At 40.0% G+C, this 21,499-nt stretch overlaps 1 protein-coding gene across 8 annotated transcripts; it reads left to right on the top strand.

Moving 5' to 3' along the window:
- Positions 1-316: 316 nt before the first annotated feature.
- Positions 317-20,992, top strand: LOC116927934 (von Willebrand factor D and EGF domain-containing protein). Of its 8 annotated transcripts, none has more exons than XM_045177483.1 (23): positions 325-470; positions 547-671; positions 1,312-1,423; positions 1,638-1,768; positions 2,650-2,696; positions 2,766-2,853; positions 4,867-4,961; positions 5,043-5,435; positions 8,217-8,327; positions 13,919-14,054; positions 14,470-14,780; positions 15,218-15,326; positions 15,474-15,588; positions 16,600-17,067; positions 17,147-17,278; positions 17,351-17,611; positions 17,702-17,964; positions 18,026-18,510; positions 18,567-18,818; positions 18,892-20,004; positions 20,071-20,268; positions 20,335-20,430; positions 20,491-20,992. In XM_045177483.1, the coding sequence occupies exons 9-23, from the start codon at positions 8,255-8,257 to the stop codon at positions 20,664-20,666; spliced, it is 4,188 nt and encodes a 1,395-aa protein (XP_045033418.1). In that variant the 5' UTR covers positions 325-470; positions 547-671; positions 1,312-1,423; positions 1,638-1,768; positions 2,650-2,696; positions 2,766-2,853; positions 4,867-4,961; positions 5,043-5,435; positions 8,217-8,254; the 3' UTR covers positions 20,667-20,992. The 8 variants fall into 8 exon arrangements, with proteins under 8 accessions (XP_045033416.1, XP_045033413.1, XP_045033418.1 ...); XM_045177482.1 differs by having other exon boundaries at positions 547-678; XM_045177481.1 differs by lacking the exon at positions 547-671 and having other exon boundaries at positions 317-470.
- The last annotated feature ends 507 nt before the right edge of the window (positions 20,993-21,499 follow it).

Below are 21,499 nucleotides of genomic sequence, written 5' to 3'. Positions count from 1 at the left end.
TCACACGGACCATTTTCCTGTAGAACAAGTTCACTAAGCTGCCTGACGACGTTGTCAAGTCCCTAAAACAACTGTCAAAGTTTTTATTATTCTATTTCTACTACATGCTCTTAAATTTGTACAAGAAGCCTCGAAATACTTGTAATTATCTTAAATTAGCGTTTGAAATTTGCATGAGTTTGAATTTGTGGTAATAGCCGCTTTGTAAAATTTAGTTGTCATGAAAAGGGAAGGTTGCTGAAACCCTTTTTCTGAGAACAGTTTCTCGAAAACATGATGGCTGACTGAACGCGTACCAATCAAATTCGAGGAAGAAAGGGAGGATGGGTGAACAAAGAGCAAACGTTCTTTTCTTTATACCCATTAGCTATTTAATAGTCCAGTTTGGAAGAGTAATTTGGCGGGTATAATACTGAGTCAATGAAGTGGGGAAATTCTCAAACACAAAAGATTAGATGGAATGTACTATGGTATGAATTGTTATTTTCCTTTAAATTAAGTTTGATGTTAAAGTTGTGCAAATTATCTTTCATGTGTGGAAACCAGCATGGGAATCACAAGTGTCCAAAATTTGGTCTTTATGGTTGTGCCAGTTTCTATGCCGTGTCCCATCCCATTAGCGCCATTAGCGATCAATTTTCATGGCGATTTTTGATGGATTGACATTCCTGGTAGTTGGTAATCTTTATACGTTGTCTTTATTTACAGAACGCCTATTTTCTTGAATGTTTGGGATTAGGAGTTTTAGAGTAGACAGTGGTTGTGCCACATAGTTTTTTTTTGCTGGAAAAGTATAGATGTTGTAGACAAAAGGCTTTGCAAAATTGCAATATCTTCAAGTTGTAACAGAAATCAGGTACCTGTTGAAAGATAAAGTTACATTCTATCATTCCCCATTAATCAGCTTTAATTGGTTGGTTGAAGAGGAAAATCTTGTAAAGCTTTATCCAAATAATTTTGTGCTTGATTCTTCAAAAATGTATTTGTAACTATGGAGTAGTAAAGAAAAATTTGCGAACTATACTTCATTTCTTCAACCAATGTTTGGTTTGCAATCACAGGAAGTCAAAATTTAAAGTCAATCCAATCCAGTCCTACCCAATCTAATAAAACATAGCTACAAGAGTTTCCAGTGTAATATTGTGTGGCGTGTTCAATATTTTGCTCAATCTGGTATTGCAATTTTTAGTTTTAAGGGTTAGAAATTGTTAGATTTGTATGTTGTATTTTTTTCTTCATTTTGCCTTGGATGAGGTCAGTTAGTACGAAACTTGCACTAGTCATTGCTCTAATTTGACTTTTATCATCCAGGAAGTAGGACGTTTAGATCGGTAACATTGTTGCATATCCTCACCGGATTCTTTTTGTGTTTCACTGCTCCTGGCTGCAAACGCGGAATCTATCGGACGAATAATGCTAATATGTAAGTCATCATTTAAATTACTTCGTTTATTTTTTTTCCTACTAGTAATTGGGATTACTACTTAAGTAAATTCGTCAAGAATGGTATAGAAAAGATTTATTAATAGTCTGGTCAGTTTGTTTAAACAAGTTTTGCATGGTTAATCATTGTTAAACGGGTTTTGAAAAAACTTGTAATCTTTTTATCTCGCGAATCTTTTTATTGATGAGCTAAGGTGACGGCGAATAATTCGATCCATCCATTATACAACGGCCCATTTTCTTTAGTCATAAAACTGAAAGTTTCAAGCGTTCCTTCGTGTTGAGTACATGTAAAGCACCTGTTTTGTCTGGACGGCTAAAACAGGTAAGTGTGAGAATTGGTGTGACATGAAATGTTTTTTTTACAAGAATGTACAATTGCCACTTTTTAAAATAGCACTTGCGTATTGTTTAGTTTACAGCTGACTGGTTAGCAGAAACACAGTGCATATGTGGGGAGTAAAATGGTCCAGGAGATGTTATTTCCCTTTGAAGTGTGGTCACGTGTTCCTCTTTGACCGTCTGTCCTTCACATGGCATTGTCTTGCACGCCAGTTGCGTTCTGGTCTAGATACAAAGTTAGTTTATTTTTATGCGATGCCGCCTATTAAAGAACTTACATAACGTTTATCCAATCAGTGGGTATAATCAATGGAGCCATTAAAAAAAAAAAGGAAAATTTTGAAAGAAAAAAATAATTGACGCAGTTCGTTTCAAAATGAAAATTTTACGATTGGATTGTAGCAATAAGTGCGTGTTGGGTTTCTTTTTGTTCGGTGACCACCCGTCGTCTCCATCAGTATCAGGTATATATGTGTGCAAGGCGCTATATAATTCCCATACAACAACCCGATGTGTTTTCCATTTTTCGTGTCTTTTATTGTTATTATTCATACGCTTCTATAGAGAACTGCAAATGTTTTTGTATAGCCAGACTTGTTCAATAGAAATGTTATTGAATTTAACGTCGAAAAACCAACAGATGACATGAGGGTCACACAATGGACCCTGCACAATGGGCTTCCATGCAATAAAATATTTTAGATAAACTTTAGAATTCATTCCTGTTTATGTAATGGTTTGCAACTTGTATTTTGAACATTGTTCCAAACAGAATCTTGTTGGTTTTTTCATAGTTAAATCCTGAGTTATACCAAGTTGTTGAATAACGATAACAATGCATAATTTTTATTTTCTGTTGGCCAGGAACATGCTACCATCTAGCGGTTGGAATGGACAACGATCAATTTCAGGTGGTTCGACTGTTTTTGTATTTTTCCCATCAACTTGTTCAAGTGTTGTAAGTTTTCATCTGGTTTTAGGATGACGTGATTGCTTCTCCGAATTTAAGTGCATTCCGAAAAAGTCTGTACGTCTTTCCCGATGGCGAAAAAGTGAACGACGTAAAAGGTAAATATTATTATTACAACTATCGTTTCCACACAGTTCAGGATTAGAATTAAATTTGAAAGTTAAATGGTATTTAAATGTTCCATTCAACTTCACATATTCTTCGACAAATTTGACGGTTTTCAAATTTATCAATACGTCTTTTATTGTTGACAATGGAGAAAGTGGGGGCTGCGATACCGTTGAGCCGTTCTGCTCCTTTCGACACACGACGCACAGACAATATAGTGTTGAGGGTAGCCAAACCCTGTTACAAGAATAAGAATTTCCTTTTCCCCCCGAACTATTTGTAGCTTCTATACGGGCGGGTTATCGCATACCGTACATCTTTCTCTCTATAAATGATATTGTGTGTCCTTTATAGATTGAATATTACCGCCCTTTACCACTACCTTTTTGGACTCTCTTGTGCACTCGCATGTCCGTTCCGTTACATTGGCAAACAACGGAAACTTCCATTTTCTTTGTAGAACTCAACATTATTTTCTTGTCGTGGAGGTTTACTCTTTTATTTCGGGGTGTCCGCTTTTGGAAGTGACCCTCGTTGCTTTAAGAAGGGAAACAAAAAAATGGCCATAACTGAACCATATGCAACGACTACGCAGTTGAATATGCAGAACCGGTCTATTTACTTGGGTTTTGCTCTATTTCCCTCTTTTCATGTGCGGAACGTAGTACAACAAAAGCAAACCGTGTTCTATCCAACATTTCCCTGTCGTTGGTTTGAACCTTTTTTTTTTAAGTCACTGACCACGGCTTAACAAAAAATATGAGATTGTGAGTTTAACAAAGTCCAGTACATTACCAACTTTGATATCTAAAAAAAAAAAAGTTTACGACTCGATGGTCGTCGGTGTTAGTTTTTTTGTATTGTCGACTCGCATTGCCCTAAGTAAATAAGATTGCCGTAATGCTGTTGCTCCGGATCTCGGTTGTAAATCACCAACCAATGTAAATAAGACGAGGTACACACATCAAAGATAACTTTGGGCTCGCTCACGGCAGTCTTAAAAAAGACAATTCTCATAGAGAGAGAGAGAGAAAGAAAGACGGAATAGTTCCTGTGCTATATAAGGGGTTGGAAAAAGGGGAAAAGTCTATTACACCGGCGGAGACGACGAGTGATGGGAATGACAGTGGAGCTTCGTGAGACAGTTGTTTAACTCCGAGTTTTTACAACCTCCCGTTTTTTTTTTTTTTTTTTTAACCGTGAATAATAAGCTAAAAATTTTTCCTACCCTCCCTTCCCTAATAGAGCTGGAACTCTATATAAATGATGGGCCGGATGAAGGAAGCGCGCCGGATAATTCTATAGATAATAACTAGCCGGGTCTGTGGATATATTTTTCCATTGCTCCGGCTAAGCCTTCCTCCACCTTTGATTGCACGTCCAGATGAAGGGGGGTGGGGGACTATATTGTGAAGGAATTTTTACCAAAAGGAATAACAAAAAAAATATAGTTGACTCACTACGTTGTTTGGGAGGGTTCTTATGGGAAGTTGGTATGAATTATTGATGGTTGTAAACATACTTGAATCAGTGGCAGGACGAGCAATCTTATCAATTTTTTTTTTCTTCTTCTTCTTCATTTTGTATTTATTTATTACGTATGGGGTTGCCACCATATATAGGGGGCAACGAGCAACGATTTAGATGATAATCCCCTTGGTTGTTGTTAAATTTTTGTTTTTACTGAACTGCATCAAATCTCGTTCTACTCTGAAAGGTGTGATTCGTTTTTTTTTTGTTTCAATTTCTTTCACGAGGAGAATTTCTTCACGTTTAGTTTATTATTTGTATGTTAGTACGTGGGGAGGGCCAAATATAGGGATGAACCCCAAAGTCGTAAATAAAACCGGCCCTTTCTCCCTTATCTTTTCACACATTGTTTCATTTAAATTTCAATCACTTGACCGTAGGAATTATCTAATTATAATAATGCATCCATACATTTGAAAATAAATAATTATCTGTTTTTGTTTTGTTTTGTTTTTTCCCTCCTTCCCCAACAGGATTGAAAATGGGCGACTGAATTGTGGCCGTGTTCATTCCACCTTGATGGCTCCAACGCGCTTAACAGATAGGCTTGAAACGTTCCTTTTACTCGGTGATTTCTACATTTTTACTTTAACCAATTTTCAAAGAATTTCATCCATTTTCTCCCTTTTTTTTTTTCCTTTTTTTCTAGACTTTATTTATGGCAATAATGGTCGGTGGGTCGCTATCAGCACCGGGCCAATGTTGTCCTATATAACGTAAGCCATAGGAGCTTTTGAAAAAGGGTCTCACCCTCTCGGAAAAAGCCGCCTCCTCGTCCTCCTCCTTCTGCTCCTGCCCTGCCTTGCCCTGCCCGCAGTGTTATGATGATATAGGCGGATGGCGGCGCAGAAGGTCCCAGTCGTCGGCTCTCACCCACCAAGTACGGACGTCATCGATTTTTAGTGGAAATATCGTCGATATCGTGACCCTAACTGTTTCACGTGGATTTTTAAAAATTTGTTTATCTCGGCCGGGAAAGAAAAAGAAAAAGAAAAATTGTTGACGTGCGCGCGTCTCCAGGAAAAACGAATTCAACATTCGGGTGAGTGAACCACTTGCGATGTTTCAATTATAACAAATTAATTGTTCTATTGCCTAAAAACGCTTGCGCCGTATCAGAACGAGTCAATCACTTCTGTCGCTCGTTATCGACGCGATTTTTTCTTTTTTTAAGAGCGAAAGAAAAAGAAAAAAAAACGGAAGAAATGGAGTCGAAAATGTTTTCTTATTTTTATTTATGGCGGTTGATATCTTATAGCAGCAGGTAGTCTTTTAAGAGTTTGTTAGTGGGATGCGTCATATAAGCTACTATCCGTACTAAAAGAATAGGAAGGGACTTGATATTTTCATTGCCTTTTCTTTTCTTTATTTTTTTCGGCGAATCGTTTCTCTACGATAGTTTTTCTTTGTTTTTTTATTTTTATCTGTAACATTTTACGACTTGAAAACAAAACGCAGACGGTTCGCGCTGTGGTTATAGACGGTCGTCAATTACCACACGCGGCATCTGTAAACTATAAAAACAAAACAAAACAAAAAAATGGCATCAAAACTGCGGAAGAAACAAATAACAGCTAAAAAGTTTCCCTATTGTTTTTTTTTTTTTAAATAATTCAAACTGTTCTTTTCCTTAACTTCCTGTCGTAAATTTTTTTTTTTATTCTTTTTCCTTCTATTTTAGTCAATGGCTAGCACTTCATTACATGCAAGCGTAGGCTCTCTTCCCTATATTCAAATCCGTAGTGTGTGTGTGTGTTATTGCTCAGGTATTTGCGCACACCCCCTATTTATCCGAAGCAATCAAAATCATCGTCAAACAACACAACATCTAATCGATTGAGTTTTTCTTCCCTATGTTGCTTGTTTTGTTGGGATGATTTTGTTTGTTTATTAACTATTCGACGATCCTCTAGGGCGAATGGAAATTACACATCGTATAGAGCATCAGCCTGTATTAAAATGGTTTTTGTTGAAAGTGAGGTGGGGGGGTAGGGAATAATAGAAAAACGAATTCATCTTTTTCGTTCAAATCAACAGGTAGAAATTTTTGTTATTTTACCTCGAAAACATTGTTAACGAGCAGGAGGAGGGTTAAACAAAAACTTTGTGTAGGGTGGGTTTTTTCTTTTTCTTTGTAGAATCAAAAAAAAAAAGGGAAACGTCGACGTCCAACGACGACGATGATGATGAAGGCGTGGGCTACCCCTGCCATCCATCATTGGCCCAAACAAGAAGGGGGAAGAAGAATAAGAAAAAAGAAAGAGAGAAATGAATGTAAAGCCGATGGCCTGTCAACCTGAATACGTGCATCCCTGCAACTTCTTAATCTGCCACAGGGAAATCTCCTTCTTCGAGTTAGCTGTTTGATTTCTTCTTCTTTGGGGGGTGATGATGTTGTCTGACGGTTTCCTATGTATACATAACATGACACACAATAGCTCATCATCATCATCGACAGACGAAAAGAGAGAAGTGAAAAATGATGGGTGGTGGGAGGAGGGAGGAAAGTGAAATCCCATTTCTTCAGAATCATTTTTTTTTTTTTTTCCTTTTTCGAACGTTTCCTAAAGAAGAATGTCTTTCGTCAAAGTGCTGATGTCTAACAGATGTGGTAGATACAGGCTTGATTCTGTTCATCCTGTTGTCCGTCTCCCTTTTCAGCGGAAGTTTTCATATTTTTTTCTTCTTCTTCTTGTTCGAAATGTGAATCGATTCTTAATGCGTTTCCCGACCTCATATCCGCCACTAGTTTTCAATGGTGCACTGTTTCTATCGCGCGTTTTGAGTTTTGAACGAGTTTGACGGAAAGCTTTCATCCTCTTCAGAATTGCTCGTGTCACGCCCTTTCTTCCGGTCCTTGTACGTTTTTGTATCGTGGCATTAGAATAATTTTCATATAAATCGTAAGACCAACTAAAAATTCACCTGGAATGTGAAACGTGCCCAAATAAGGAGTTTGATGATGATGGAGGAATTTAAATGGTTTTTTTTCTTTCTTATTCATTCGATATCTCCGATGGCTTATAGACGAGCCAAAACAGCCATATCAGTTGACTTCCTCGATTGGCAGAGGGAGAAAGTAATGAACACCCCCCACCCAAAATCTCTTTATTTATTATCTTGGTCCATTTTCTTTTTTGTATCCCTCACTTTCGTGTTTGGTTCCGCTCCGGTCTGTTTTGTTTGCCTAATAAGAAAGAAAGAAAGAAAGAAGGAAAAGAGGAAAAAAAAAAGAAGAAGTTCTTGTGACTGGTGTAATGTTATGCAACGCCGCGCGCACCAGGCGGAAAGATCCCAATCTTTTTAATAGGGTTCAACTGGAGGAAAGGCAAAAGAAAGAAAAAAGGAAGAAGTGCTGGGTTGACACGGGCCCGCTAGAGTGAGATTTTCAAACGACAAAGACACGAGCGGGCGCAGTCAGATAGCAAAGACAGCCAGTGGCGAGGGAAGCTGAGGGTCGTTTCATCTAACGACGTCATCAATCCAACAAACTGGCCAAGAGAAGGGGGGGGGGGGAATGTATTAGAAAAGGGAAGAAAAAAGAGATATTCGGTGGTAGAAAAAAAAAGAAAGACGAATGATTAGTCCTTTTTTTTTTGTTTGTTTGCGGGACTCGGTTTAAAGGGTGGAATGCCCATTAAGGCGTAGGCACATTGTATGTCGTAGTTTGTCGGTTCAATCCACAGGTCGTCTTTTTTTTTTCATTCTCAATAAGCATTTTTTTGCTCATTTGCATAGCTAATTTTATATATATTTTTCAAGATCTAGAGATGGCGATAAAGTGTTTGATGCTATTTTTTTCTTCTTCTTGTTATTAATGTAGGGACTTGATTACTGGCTGTGCTCGACAGAGCCACATCAATGATGACAAGCTGCCATTTAGTTCCAGCGTCGTTGGTGGCCATTTTGGTTTTGGTCGTCGTCTCCTGTCAAGGTAAGAGTGGCTATAATTCTTTTCCCTATAATTAAACTTTAGTATTCCGATAGAGATAGAGGTGCTCTTCTTTGATTATAAAATTCTACCTCCCTCCCTCCCTAGCTCCTCTCCATCTACAGGTCGTATATTTAAAAACGGGGGTTTGGTATTTTTTTTTTCTTTCGTGTTATCATGGAACGTTTTCAACATCCCATTAAATTTCCAAATCAAGCCATTTGTTATCCGTTTGCGATTGACTGTCGATATTGAAAAGAAACGAAATTAATTATTGCGTTATCTGCCATATATATATCACCAGTTTGTTTTTATTATCGTCGTTTGATTATCTCCGAAAAAGCTGTATGGCACCCTCTTGAATTTCTTCTACTCGACTAGATAACAAAATTTATTTCCGTTTTACGTTGCGAGATATTTTTTTTCAACATCCAACATTGTCTTTCATTTCTTCCCCCCATCTACAAAAAAAAAAAGGAAGGAATGTCAATTGGCTTTTTTTCTTGGGGGGGGGGGGCTGATGGCATGTCGTCGTACTACCCGCCCTCTGTATTATCACAACTTCCCTTGTTCGTCTGCATGTCGGAGGGTGTTGCTTTCACGCTCTCCGTTCTAATGGAAAGATATCGAATTTCTTGAGCGTCTTACCAAAGTCGAATGCGTTTCTCTCTCCACTGATATCGGGGGTACACATTTGTGCGCTGTTTGCGTACCATGTTGTTTTGCTGCAACAACACCGTATAGAGCCTGTCAATCAATCGGGGGCTCTTTGCCACGCTGCTGGCATTGAACAGCTGTTTTGAAATGTATCCAACATCTTGTTGCATTTCAAGTGCAGAGCGAATCTCTTTTGGTTGGAGGAAATTACTTGGAAAGTCTGGTGGATGTACACCTTCGAATTGAAGGTACGCGCAAGTGCTGCATTCTTTTGTTTGACACTTATCCGAGAGCTATATAAGAGCCAATAAGGAAGCTGACTGTTGCTTACATTCTTTAAAGCGGTCAAAGAGAGAGTTGTTCATTCTTTCTTTTTTTATCGCTTTTTATGAAATGTGTGTATAATATTCCCCCTACTGTATAGTTAGGATGATGATGAATTTCCATAATTTTTGTTTCTTTTCTTTTCTGGAATGGGCGCTGCAACGCTCACTGGTCTGAAAGGAAGAAGAAGAAAAAAAAGATGATATTGAAATGTCGCCTACAGCCCTGAAATGCGGTGTCCTTTTTCCTTTTGGTACGAGACGAGGGCATGGTTTGTATAGGGGGACACATTATACACACACACACAGCAAACCTATAGGTTCGTTTTCAAAAGACAGAAAGATGATTATCTGCGATGCTCGTCATCTCCCGCCGTTCTTCTCATCTTTCTTCGTTTTCCTTTTATTTTTATTTTTATTTTTTTCTCTTAACAAAACCTCAGTTTTCAATGGCTTATATCCCATACGTTTGTGTGTGTGTGACAACAGATCAGCGGGAGTGTATCCATTTTGATATACCTGAAGAACTCTGTTTGTGTTTCGATGTATCGTCTTTCTGTTTGGATAACGGGAGAAGAAATCGTATAGATGGAAGATGGTTGAAAAGAAAAGAAAGGACACGGTATTGTGAAAAGAGCTTCTGAGGTTTCAACGAGCTCATTTCACCGAAAATAGTGCCGATGGAATAGCCTCTCGAGTTTTGTCAATAGGACCTCTGCTAACGTCAGTAACAATCATTGCCCTTCATTGCGTCCGAATAGGAATTTGCCTCTTGATTTCATCTTGGCTCTGTTCCAGCGCCGTAATTCCTCCGACCCGATGAAACGAGTCATCTATTTAGTGACCTCAACAATTAGAAAAATTGCGTTACTTTTCTCCTTTTTAAGTTACGGTTCGATTGGTACGTCCAGTCAGTCAGTAAATCAGTTTTTTGTTTTGTTTTCCACGCCAATTCATTTGTTATTGTTGTTCCCGAGGGGCGAAAATGCTGGGCCGTTTGTTGTTGTCGCCGCGCCTACATGTCGTTCCATATTCGGCCATTGCGTTTTGCCATTTTTTATTTTTTTTTTTTGCCTTTCTCTTCCCGTTGTGGGCAGAACGGATCCGCACAGCCATCGCGTCGCCAATCATTTCCGCTCAACAAGCTCGTGTCCTTGTACTACGCACTGTTATATAGTGGATGTGCACGTCGCCCAAATAGAAAGACCAAATAAAACAAGAAAGAAACTTTGAGAAATTGGGTATTGTCAAACAACAACAACAAAATCTATGTAAAAGAGACGCTATCGATGAACGAAAAAAGAAAGCAATCAAAGGACATGCCCCGTGTCAAACCCCGCCATTTTAGGTGCCTCATCCCTTATTTGTTTGTTAAAACTTCATATTTTTTTTTTTTTCTTTCTTGAATTTCAAGATTTTGTCTCAACAAGGGCGTAAACGTCCAAATTGATCGATGGGGTTGATCCGAAAAGGACGGCAGGAAGAATTATTTGGAACAAAATGAAAACTGGAACAAAACATTTTCATGAAAAAAAAAAAAATAGAAAAATAAACAAACACGTTAGGGGCGATATACGGGAAAGATTGGCAACGTTTGATTAGAATATTGTTCTGCGCCAAGTCACGAAAGTTTCGCATCACACGGAGCGAAAAGTTCGCCCCCGAAAAAAAAAGAAAAGATCCGACGTGAGAGATTCCCATCCAAATAGATTTGCATACGACGTGAATTATCGCGACCAGGTGTCAAAAAAGATTTCCCCACACACACACACGAACAAAACACGTTTATTTTGAAAACGTTTCGTGTGGAGGTGACTTTATATGGCTCAAACTGCGTTCAATATCAACACACACACACACACCTTTGGCTACATAATGGGTGTGTTTGAATAATGGCTTTATTGTTTCTTCTGCTACAAAATCGTCTGCGTGTTTACAATGCACGCCATCTTTAAAAGAATATCGATGACTTGAAAATGCCAATATCCTATTGGGAATTTTGTGCGTGTGCCTTCTCGCATTTTCAACACACACACACACACAAAAGTCCCTTTTAAGGGTTATGTGTTGAGTTGTAATTTACGTTGGACTATTGGGAAGTTTGGTTTAGTGTGAACTGATTGTTCGTATAGATAAAAAAAAAAGAGGGAGATTTTCTGTTTCAAAACAGACGACCGGGGGGGAGGGAGAAGAGGGGAGCGGTTGGCCTGTCATTCTGCGTCAATAGGACCCTACAAAATTAACATATTTTTCATGTGTTTGGTCACTCAGACGAATGACAGAACCATCACTCAGATGGTTTCCGTTTGGAAAATTGACGCTATTTGGAATACAAGCTGTAGTAATGGCCCATGTTCCAGACCTTTCGTCACCTATCCGTCAGCGTTAAGGAAAGACAAGAGAAAGCCGCCCCTACACTTTTGCCGTTGCAAACTGCAACTAATCTCGTTCTTTCCAATCTTAATGATTGTGTTATGAGGAAGTAGAAGGGAAAAGGGACGAACCAGGTGTCCAATTAGTGTCTGTATAGTTACACCCATCGACCGTAATCGCCAGTTGGAATCAATTTGAAGCTGCTAGTCTGGAACAGACACATGACCTGGTTATTCTACTTTCCCCCTCACAATCTCTTCATTTCTTTTATTTTGGTTGCTTATCGTTTTGTCGTGTTGTTGGACAACTGGTTTTTTTTTTTTATTATTTATTTATTTATTATTAACGACTTGCCTGAGATTTCATTTTTTTTTCTGAATTTATTTATTGCTGAGCTCATCGTTCCGTGACATCTCTACATGTTCGATTCCTATCCAGGTGCCTATAGTTGAGCTCTAAGATTGAAACATTTTCCAACATTTTCATTTGCCAGTTACGAATGAATTTGTCAAGTCATTGAATATAACCGCGCGTGCTGGTTCTTTCGTGTCTCTACGAGCCCCCTTTTTCTTCTTTTACAGCGTTGTCCATCTTTTCCTAAATTGGAAATGAGGAAGTAATGTTTCTACTCTGCTCACGCTGTGACGCAAAAGATAATCATTAAGGGAATTCTCTAGTTAATATATAAATTTTTAGTTTGATAAAATATCATGGTTAAATACAATTCAGCGTGTGGGGGGGCATGATTGATTAGCTGATTGAAAATTGACCAGCAGTGATGGCGAATGTTTGACGCATCGTGCAACAATATTTCGAAAAGCAAACAGAGGAAAGTCTAATGGATTTTTACAGTTGTTGTGTCTATTTTGCTACCAAGTTTAGTTTACTGTAATCCTTTCCCACTGTAAATCGATAATAATGCATTGGCAGTCCTGTACCCAGCAAACTTGTGTGACCTCGTAATATTCCATATGTGTCCCATTCGATTAGTATCACACCAGAAGAAGTAAGTGATACATTATAGTAAGCAAAACACTTTTTTTTTTAAATCCTTTATATGTTTGTAGGAATGCTTCCTGTTTGAAAACTCATGTGTGTGCCAAAACGCTTGACATTTATTTACAAATAGGTTTGGCGTCAGCAGTTATCTCCCATTTTTTCTGTGCCCTTGTAACTTGAAGCTATTTAACAGAGAGTAAGGTTCAATGTTGGTCAGGAATGCAGGAAAAACATGATAGTCAATTCATCTGCTGGTGCATTGATATGAGAAATCTTGATTCCAACCTCGCAGCATGATTGCACAAGAACATACCCAGTAATGATATCGACACTGTATGGTGTTGTGGTATGCACATTTTTTCTGTCCATAAATAATGTAATAAATATTTTCCTTACAGTGACAAGGAGGCAAGACGTGTGTATGTTAAAAGAGAAGAAAACGTCTCATTACCGACAATCGGTTCCATGCATAGAAATGGAGCTTGAAGCAAATTGTTCCAAGATGATTTAGCCGTCTGCCGTTTCATTAAGCCTCGCATGTGTCGTCTCCCGCTGTTCTTACACAGTGTGCACGTGCCTTCTCCATTTTCACCGACAATAGGGGCGGTCCATGGGTCAGGGGAAGAAGAAGAAAATAAAGGGACCCAGCACCACTAATACGCCGCCAATGGTGCTGGAATGCATTTTATTTTTCTTCCTTTTTCCGCCACTCTCTCAACAGAAATCATCCCCGTTCTTTCAGGTCTCTCTTTCTCTCTCTGAAGAAAATGTTTCGAATCTTGTTTTTTTTTTTTTTCCCTTTTCTATTGGAAATGAGAACCAGCCCTCTACAGAGAGGACCACGTTCTTCTTTTCTATGGTGACCCCGAACATAGAGGCCCCCAGTTGTTCCTAGCACATGTTGGGGTCATTACAACATAATGGCTTTCTCTCTAACTTGTATCATCCCCCTCCCTTTTGGAGTAGTCAATGCTAGTCTATCTTGTATGTGTGCAGTGTCATGCTGCCGAGTCATCGGACGTGTCCATAGACTAGAAAAGAGCATAAAGACATATAGAGGCGGGTGACTATTATTCTAATTCTCAGATTTCCCACTCGACCAAAAAATGTTTTTTTGATTTTATTTTTTTATTTTAACCAACTTACCAAAATTGAAAAACATAGATAAGAAAATTTGTACAAGTCGATATTCATTTTAATTCATGAAATTCTATGGAATAATTTTCTTTTTTCTGCTATCAGATTTGGATCCGTGCGATCACCATCGTGTGCTGGACGATTTCCGCCGCAGTCCACTGTACCAACCGCAGACGCCCCGCGATGTCCTGTGTGACCGACAACTCTCTGTCGGGTGGTACCGGTTCACCATACAAAACCGGTAATGATTATTATTATTTCTCTCTGCGTTGTTATTGCAACTCCTTTTGGGTTTGCTCATACGAGAAAAAAAACAACAAAGTTATTGTCTGCTCATGGACGAGAGCGGCGACCCCACCCTTTTTGAAACGCTGCGATGGACGTTAATGAAGTCCATTTGCACCGGTCTCTTTGAAATAAAGAGGGAGAAAGAAAAAAAACATGGCCATTCTGTCATCACGTCGAGAAACTTGTAGATTTGTATCAGGTCGACCAAGTCAAATAAGGATTGAAACTCGTTTTTCTTTTTTTTCTTTTCTTGTGCTAAGGGAAATCGTTTAACATGCCCATGTTTTGCGACTCACTGACGTTCCGACATTTTTTGTTTTTTCCTTATTCTTCTTCTTCTTCTTCTCTCAATTCATTTGCATGTTAAGGTCGGCTGAGATGCCGACCCGCTGCGCTTCGGTCAACTACTGCGGAACTCAGGCACCCCTTTGGTTACGACTGGACGATGGCCAACGCCTGCCCGATACGTTCCAGCAAACCCAGCTGACTGCCTGCTCTTCCTGGAGTCGTCATCATTACGACGATGAGGATGACAGCGTCCCCGTGACCGAATATGACGACTGCTGCGCCATGAAATACCCCGTTTCCGTTCGCAATTGTTCCAGCTATTTCGTCTATCGACTCCAGCCGACTGAAGCCTGTAATATGGCTTATTGCGCCCAGCTTCCTTCAACGAGCGGTAACGAAAATTACAATCAATTGTAAAAGCAAAGGAATAACCGGTCGCCTTTCTTCTTTGCTTGCAACTAAAGCAAAACTTCTCTTTTCCTTTTAACGCTTATGTTCCGTCAGTTGATTTTGCTTTTTATGCACTAAAAAGAAATATGGATGAGCCAAAAAGAGTATGTCAGGCATTTATTATTTCATTTTTTTTCCTTTTTTTTACCTTATTCAAGAGAGGAAATGTTATTCCCCATATAATGAATTCAAAATCATGCCTTATCTCGCCGTATTGAACTAGATCAAAATTGGAGTCAGCCTTTAAAAGCCATCCCTTTTTTAATTCCCGTTCGAGACAAAGAAAGGGTTTTTTTGTTTGACGTTAAAACACCCACAAATCTAATAACAAAAAGCCGTCGTTCTTTTGTTTTTCTTAATTCCGTTTCGTTTTTCAAGGAGATGATGTTTTCACCTTTGACCGGCCGCCTGAAATTCACGCCGATGCCGATTATCTCAACTGCTCTATTGCCATCAACTCCTCCCATCACGGCGTTAAGAAATTCCGGTACATTTCTCTACTCACTTTTCTTTATATTATTTAAAGATTCTGACCATTTTTCTTTTTCGAATTTTCTCCTTTCATGTATATTTTTATTTATTTTCCCCCTTTTGATTTTGGGTCTGATATAAAACAAACGTCATGTGTGTGAAGTTTCCACTGGATCGTTTTGTCCGGCACGGGCCAGCAGACGACCGCCCAGACGTCGGCCGAGAAACCGGAACATTACGACCTCCTACCACGCCACAAAATCACCGCTGGCAATAAGGTCAGAGCAATATAATCTAACTATCTAAAGCCATTGAGCCTACGACTAACCCTCTCTCTCACACACACACACACACCTTATTTGAAATTCAAACAGTTATTTTCTATACATGTAGGCTTCAAAGAAGATGCAGCTATGCGTGTGAGAAATTAGTGATCGTAACCATTATAAGCGGTCGGTCCACAACAACTAGAACGAGAGAAAAGAACTTTCTTTAGTTCTTGTTGGATGTTTCAGAGTCATCAAATGCTAAGCATAACCCTCCCCAAAAAAGAAAGAAAAAAAAAAAACAACTTTCGTGTTGTTGTTGTTGTTGCTGCGGAAGGGAAGGAAAATAAGTTAACCATCTACCAAAAGTTTTTTTTCTTTCATCTTCATCTTCTTCCAATATATAGCGATCCATCATCTGCCCTGTTTACGCGACACCCACAGGGCCATGCCTTTTGTCCGGCAGTTGTGTTGATATTGGGAGCACAATTCTCTGTTACGTCTATAGCTTATACATCTATGTATAGTCGATGATGGATTCGATTTTATCCTGCGGCGAAGCTGGAACCTTTTTTTTCTTTCTTTCTTTCTGCTTCGTCCTCTTGCAGTAGGAGTAGGAGGAACGGTGGAGGGGCTGAGATTTATAGACGGCTTTAACTTTTATTTTTGACAGATTTCTTCCGTCTATACGTACAGTTAACAAATTGTAAGTGGCAGTATCCTGCGCCATCCATTATTCAGTCACAGTCCCTACGTTTTCCTTTTTTTTCTGTTCATTTTTTTTTTTTTTTCGTCTTTGCAGCAGATGGCTGATGACTTCCTAGTCTGTCTGTATATCTATATCTATTTATTTTTATATCCTATTTTGGATAGAATTTATTACAAGTTGATGGCCATAAAAATTCTCATTTTACATCGTGAAATCAAAGTGCCTTGTATCACTTTGTGTGTGTGTGTGCGCGCGCGCGCGTTTCTGTGTAGAGTTCTTTCCCTTTAATGGATTGGTTTTGCTGGTTTGTTTAGGTGATGTGCCAAGTGGAGGTTATCGTCGATGATGAACCGGATAGTCCAATGACGTTGATGAGCAATCCGTCTGTTACGAGCTCCGTTTTCACAGCCGGAATCGTCATTAGCCCGGGCGTGGATGATGTCACTAAAGTGTACAAGAACGGCAGCTTCGTCAATGTCACCTTGACAGCGACTGTGCCTTTCACCTGCGCCGCCCACATTAATCAACACGACTGCCATTTGACTGTTCAAGTCGTTCAACCGGACGATGGCCTTTCGCAACCTCTGGCCATTTCACAGTGCCAGTTATCGCTCGATTCTGAAACGACATCCTCGCCTGTCCAGCAACATTTTCTCGTTGTCCCCGTCACCGATTTCGTACGAACGAATTCGCGTAAACGCCCAGTCGTTCTCCAGCTGGTTGTGAGCAGTTACGGTGACGCCTGGTGGCATGGGTATCAATTACCCAACATCACCTTCCAGGTTAAAAAAAAAAAGCAAAACAAGAATTTCTCCTCAACTTCAGTCAAAATTTGACTTGTTGTTCTCTTTCCTTATTCAGGTTTTGGATGTCCCTCCCATTCAATGTTACGCTTTTACGCAGGGACACGTCATTAGCGTGGCCGACTCGCTGGATAAAGTAGATCAAGCTGGACGCCATTTACTTTACAGCAATCGTCAACAATCATTTGAAGTAAAGGGAAAACGGGCAAAGGGTTACGGTTTCGCGCATTTGTTTAATCGCAATTTCTCTTTTTCTTTTTAGGTTTGGACGGAATATCAGCCTTGCTATTCCGGCAGGAAGGATGCCTTGTGTATCTGTTCAGCAGAAGTTCGTTCTTCATCAGGAGATGAAACTTTCCTGATGGATCGTTGTCAGCCATTACATTCAAGGCGAACGACTAATAGCCCTTATCAAATCCTCGGTGGAAGGCGACCTCTTCCAAAAATGTCGTTGACTGGAAAGGTTCCTAATGGTCGGAAACAATTTAAAGTGCTTGAATCTCGGCAAGGCAAACTCATCACGGTAATATTTCTTTTAAAAAAAAATTTTATTTTTATTATTTTTTTTATTCATTCAATTTTGGTTTAAATCTTTTTCTTTTGTGAATGTTAGGTGGTTTTGGAACACGGAGGAAAAGTCCGCATTCGTACAGAAGAATGGGGAATGTCTGTGTCAGTCGTGGATGCTGGGCCAGAGCCGGAAGAGCTCACCGAGACGATTGGTGGACTGTGCAATCCCGATAATAATATCCGATTGGCGGATTCGATGAAAACAAAGCAGAAACAATCTCAAGTTCTTTTTTCGGAGGAATTTTGCGCTTGCAGACCTTCCCAGGACGCATACCTTTCCAATGCCATTGTAACGAATCATCTCAAGTAACTGATTGAGTTTATCATCTTCCGAGCGACGTTTCAATCAAATTCTTTTAATTCTTAGGTGCGATCCTGCACTGGAAGACTGCCCACCCGTATGTCAGCAGCCACAGTCAGTCGTCGAGTGGACAACATTTTTCAATTATTTGGACATTAGCGATCAAGTCCGCATGGATATCGATGACGACATTATCAACAGCTTCAATCTGATTGACACTCCACAAAGAGATTCGGCCTCGGTGGAGGAAAACGATGCGAGAATTCAACAACATCCTCCTGCGGTGGATCATAACTGGTCATCTTTCAAGAGTTCCAGTAGCGGCACCAATCTTGGCCGTGACATTCACTGGACAGTGGCTAACAGCCGAAATCGCAGAGATACTCCAGGAAAAATGGATGGAGGCGGCAGCAGCCACCAAACCTGGAATGACGAAGAAGAGGTCACTCTCTACTGTTCCAATTTCCTGGTCAATTCGACCGTGGCGCTCGAATGTGGACAATATCTAGTCGGCAATTTCATTATGAAGGCTATCCAGATCTGCGTTGAAGGTATTTAAACCAGACCTTACGTTTATAGATGTTAATCCGATTACGTTCATATACAGATGTCAGCCGCAATGAGGACCCCGCCTGGGCTCAAGAGTCCTTGGGTCTCCTGGAAGATCAGTGTGAAGTAGAAGCCACATATCGAAGAGCTTCTGATTGGCCACGAAATATTCTCGGGCGCCCTGTTATTCCGCCAATCATAATCGAAGCTCTTAATTGCCCCAATCGCTGTTCCCACCAGGGCGTCTGTTTACCTTACGGATGCGTTTGTCAGCCTGGATTTTACGGAAGTGATTGCAGTCTAATGGATGGTACCTTCCCACTTTTCGTTTCTTGCAAGTTTTTTTTTTCCTAATTGCTAATTGTTTTGTTTCATTAAAATAGATACTCCTCCACGGATCGAGAAAGTTGGCGATGGGGATGGACTGTGTGATCTTCGCGCAAGCGACTGCCGGAAAATCGAAATCGTTGGTAGTGGATTCATTGATTCATCCCGTTTGAATTGCCAGATACATCCAGGCCGCTATGACGGGTCCAGTTGGCAACGTGGCAGCTATAACAACCGCAGCATTCCGTCATCGGCTCAGTTTATTGATCAAGAACGAATTATTTGCCACTTGCTGGTGACGGGCTCAAATCGTCGCCACGTGCTGGACGATGTCAGCGAAGAGTTGCACTTGGAAATCCGCGTCACCAACGACGGCATCCGTTATAGTGTACCAACAAGTCGACTTACCATCTACCACTCTGGATGTCGATCGTGCCCAGCCAAAAAAGACAGCTGGCCATTATGTGGTGATCGGGAAGACGTATGTTATCTGGACAACTCTTGCTACCCAGACGGGGAGGTCAATCCGCATAATCCGTGCCAGAGCTGTAGTTTGGATCATCCCCAATCCTGGAGCCTTAATCCCAACAACTTACCCCCTGTCGTCTCTAATCGGCTGAAAACGACAGCCTACGATGGCCAGGTGTTAGAGTACTTCATCCATGCTGTAGATCAAGATCCGCTGCATTTTGGATTGGTCGATCCGCTTTCCGACGCCCAAGTCACGCCGGAAGGAATTTTCCGCTGGAAGGCCGTCTCAAATGCGCTGTCTCCATTCAATCACGAGAATTTTGCACTCACCGTTTCCGACCAATGTAATCATCCTGTTCATTTCCATCTACACGTCGATGTACTACCCTGTCCGTGCCTAAACGGAGGTACGTGCCGTAATCCGCCAGACGATTTCATCACGTCCAATCAGATCGATCCGACTTACCGCTGCCACTGCAGAGAGGGGTTCACAGGCCCAGATTGCGGCATTCGGATCGATTTCTGCGACCCTAACCCCTGCCGTGATGGATTATGCTTGAACGAAGTCGATGGCTATGTCTGCGACTGTTTCTTAGGCTTTAAAGGCATCCATTGCGATCAAAAGGATGAATCCTTAATCGAGAATGCTCTCTCTCCAATCATGATAACTAAGCACAACGATACTTTTTCCAAACAAGGTGAATTAAATTCTATGAAAAATCCGCATTTCAATGTTAAACTATCTTTTCGCGACATTTTTTCAGACGGTTGTACGGTTCCTTGTCAAAATGGAGGGACTTGTATGAGGCGGAATCGTTGCCAATGTCCCGAAGGCTTTGTAGGTAGACAATGCCAGTGGACTGCGCCAACGTGTCATCCAAGCTGCCTTAATGGCGGACACTGCAGCCGCCGGAAAGTTTGCGCATGCAAAAAAGGCTGGACTGGTTCTCGTTGTGAAACTGGTAATGTCAATATCTTGGGAAAAGTCTAACTTTTTATCATTTTAATGGCATTATTCTTTCTTGAAGCGATTTGTGGGCAGCCTTGTTTGAATGGAGGTGTTTGCTCAGCTCCTGGCAAATGCACATGTCCAGATGAATATCATGGATCCAGATGTCAAAAAGGTGATTATAGTCTTTGCTTTATGGAGGAAACGCCGATTTAATTTAAAATATTTCATGTAGCTATATGCAAACCAAAATGTCGAAGAGGTGGTAAATGCATTGGACCGGGAATATGTCTCTGTCGGGCAGGTTTCGGTGGATCAAACTGCGAACTGCGTCTGTCATCAGCTGGGAAAAGAAATTGGAAGAAAGCAAACTCTGTCGGTAAAGCCAAGGCCATTTTCCTGGAAACTTGAAAGAATGAAAAACATAATTATTGTATCTTAACAATTCACTCGATCTTACTTCGTAATCGGCTCGTAAATTTTCTTCTTTGAACCCAACCAATACCGAGTCGTTAACGTATTTAACTTGCCGTCACGTCAATTTTACACAATGGTTATTGTGTGTGTAGCTGGGACTTGGCCGAATGTTGTAGCCCACTTTGCTCACTGCCATCTGTACAGTAATTTTTTTTTCCTTTTTTGTATTATTATTATTTTTTTTTTTTTTGCCCTACGAAATGGAGGATCAAACATTGTCGCGACTTACATCACAATACAATAACTATTTTATTTCTAGATTTAGCCTTCGCAGTACGAATAATAAGAATAATTTGATTTTACTTGAGAACCCTCAATAGAGTTGGCTAACGTCCGAAGTTGCCAGTTCGATTAATTGTGAAAAAAAAAATTGGACACAAACTAGTAACAGTTTTTGCATGGCGGCTTACGGAGTTTTAGTTTTAATAATTTTTCCATTGAAATTATCTTTCTTTCCATTCATAATTGGATCACGAAATTCCTTCGTTATCAGGTAATCTTGTAATTTTTATTTGACCTCGATATAGACTGTACTTTATTTATTATTAATTTTTTTGTAGACGTGTTTACTTTCTGTAGCAGACAAAAATGGATGTTGTAGAGGAAACTGGCGGGCTGATAAGGGAGCCCGCCAGTTTTTGTCTGCTACAGAAAGTAAACACGTCTACAAAAAAATTAATAATAAATAAAGTACAGTCTATATCGAGGTCAAATAAAAATTACAAGATTACCTGATAACGAAGGAATTTCGTGATCCAATTATGAAT

Source organism: Daphnia magna, linkage group LG7 (genome assembly GCF_020631705.1).
Source record: "Daphnia magna isolate NIES linkage group LG7, ASM2063170v1.1, whole genome shotgun sequence".
In the NCBI taxonomy this organism is placed as follows: Eukaryota; Metazoa; Arthropoda; class Branchiopoda; order Diplostraca; family Daphniidae; genus Daphnia; species Daphnia magna.
The sequence above is the reverse complement of the archived record's forward strand: the minus strand, read 5'-3'. Positions and strand labels throughout refer to the sequence as shown.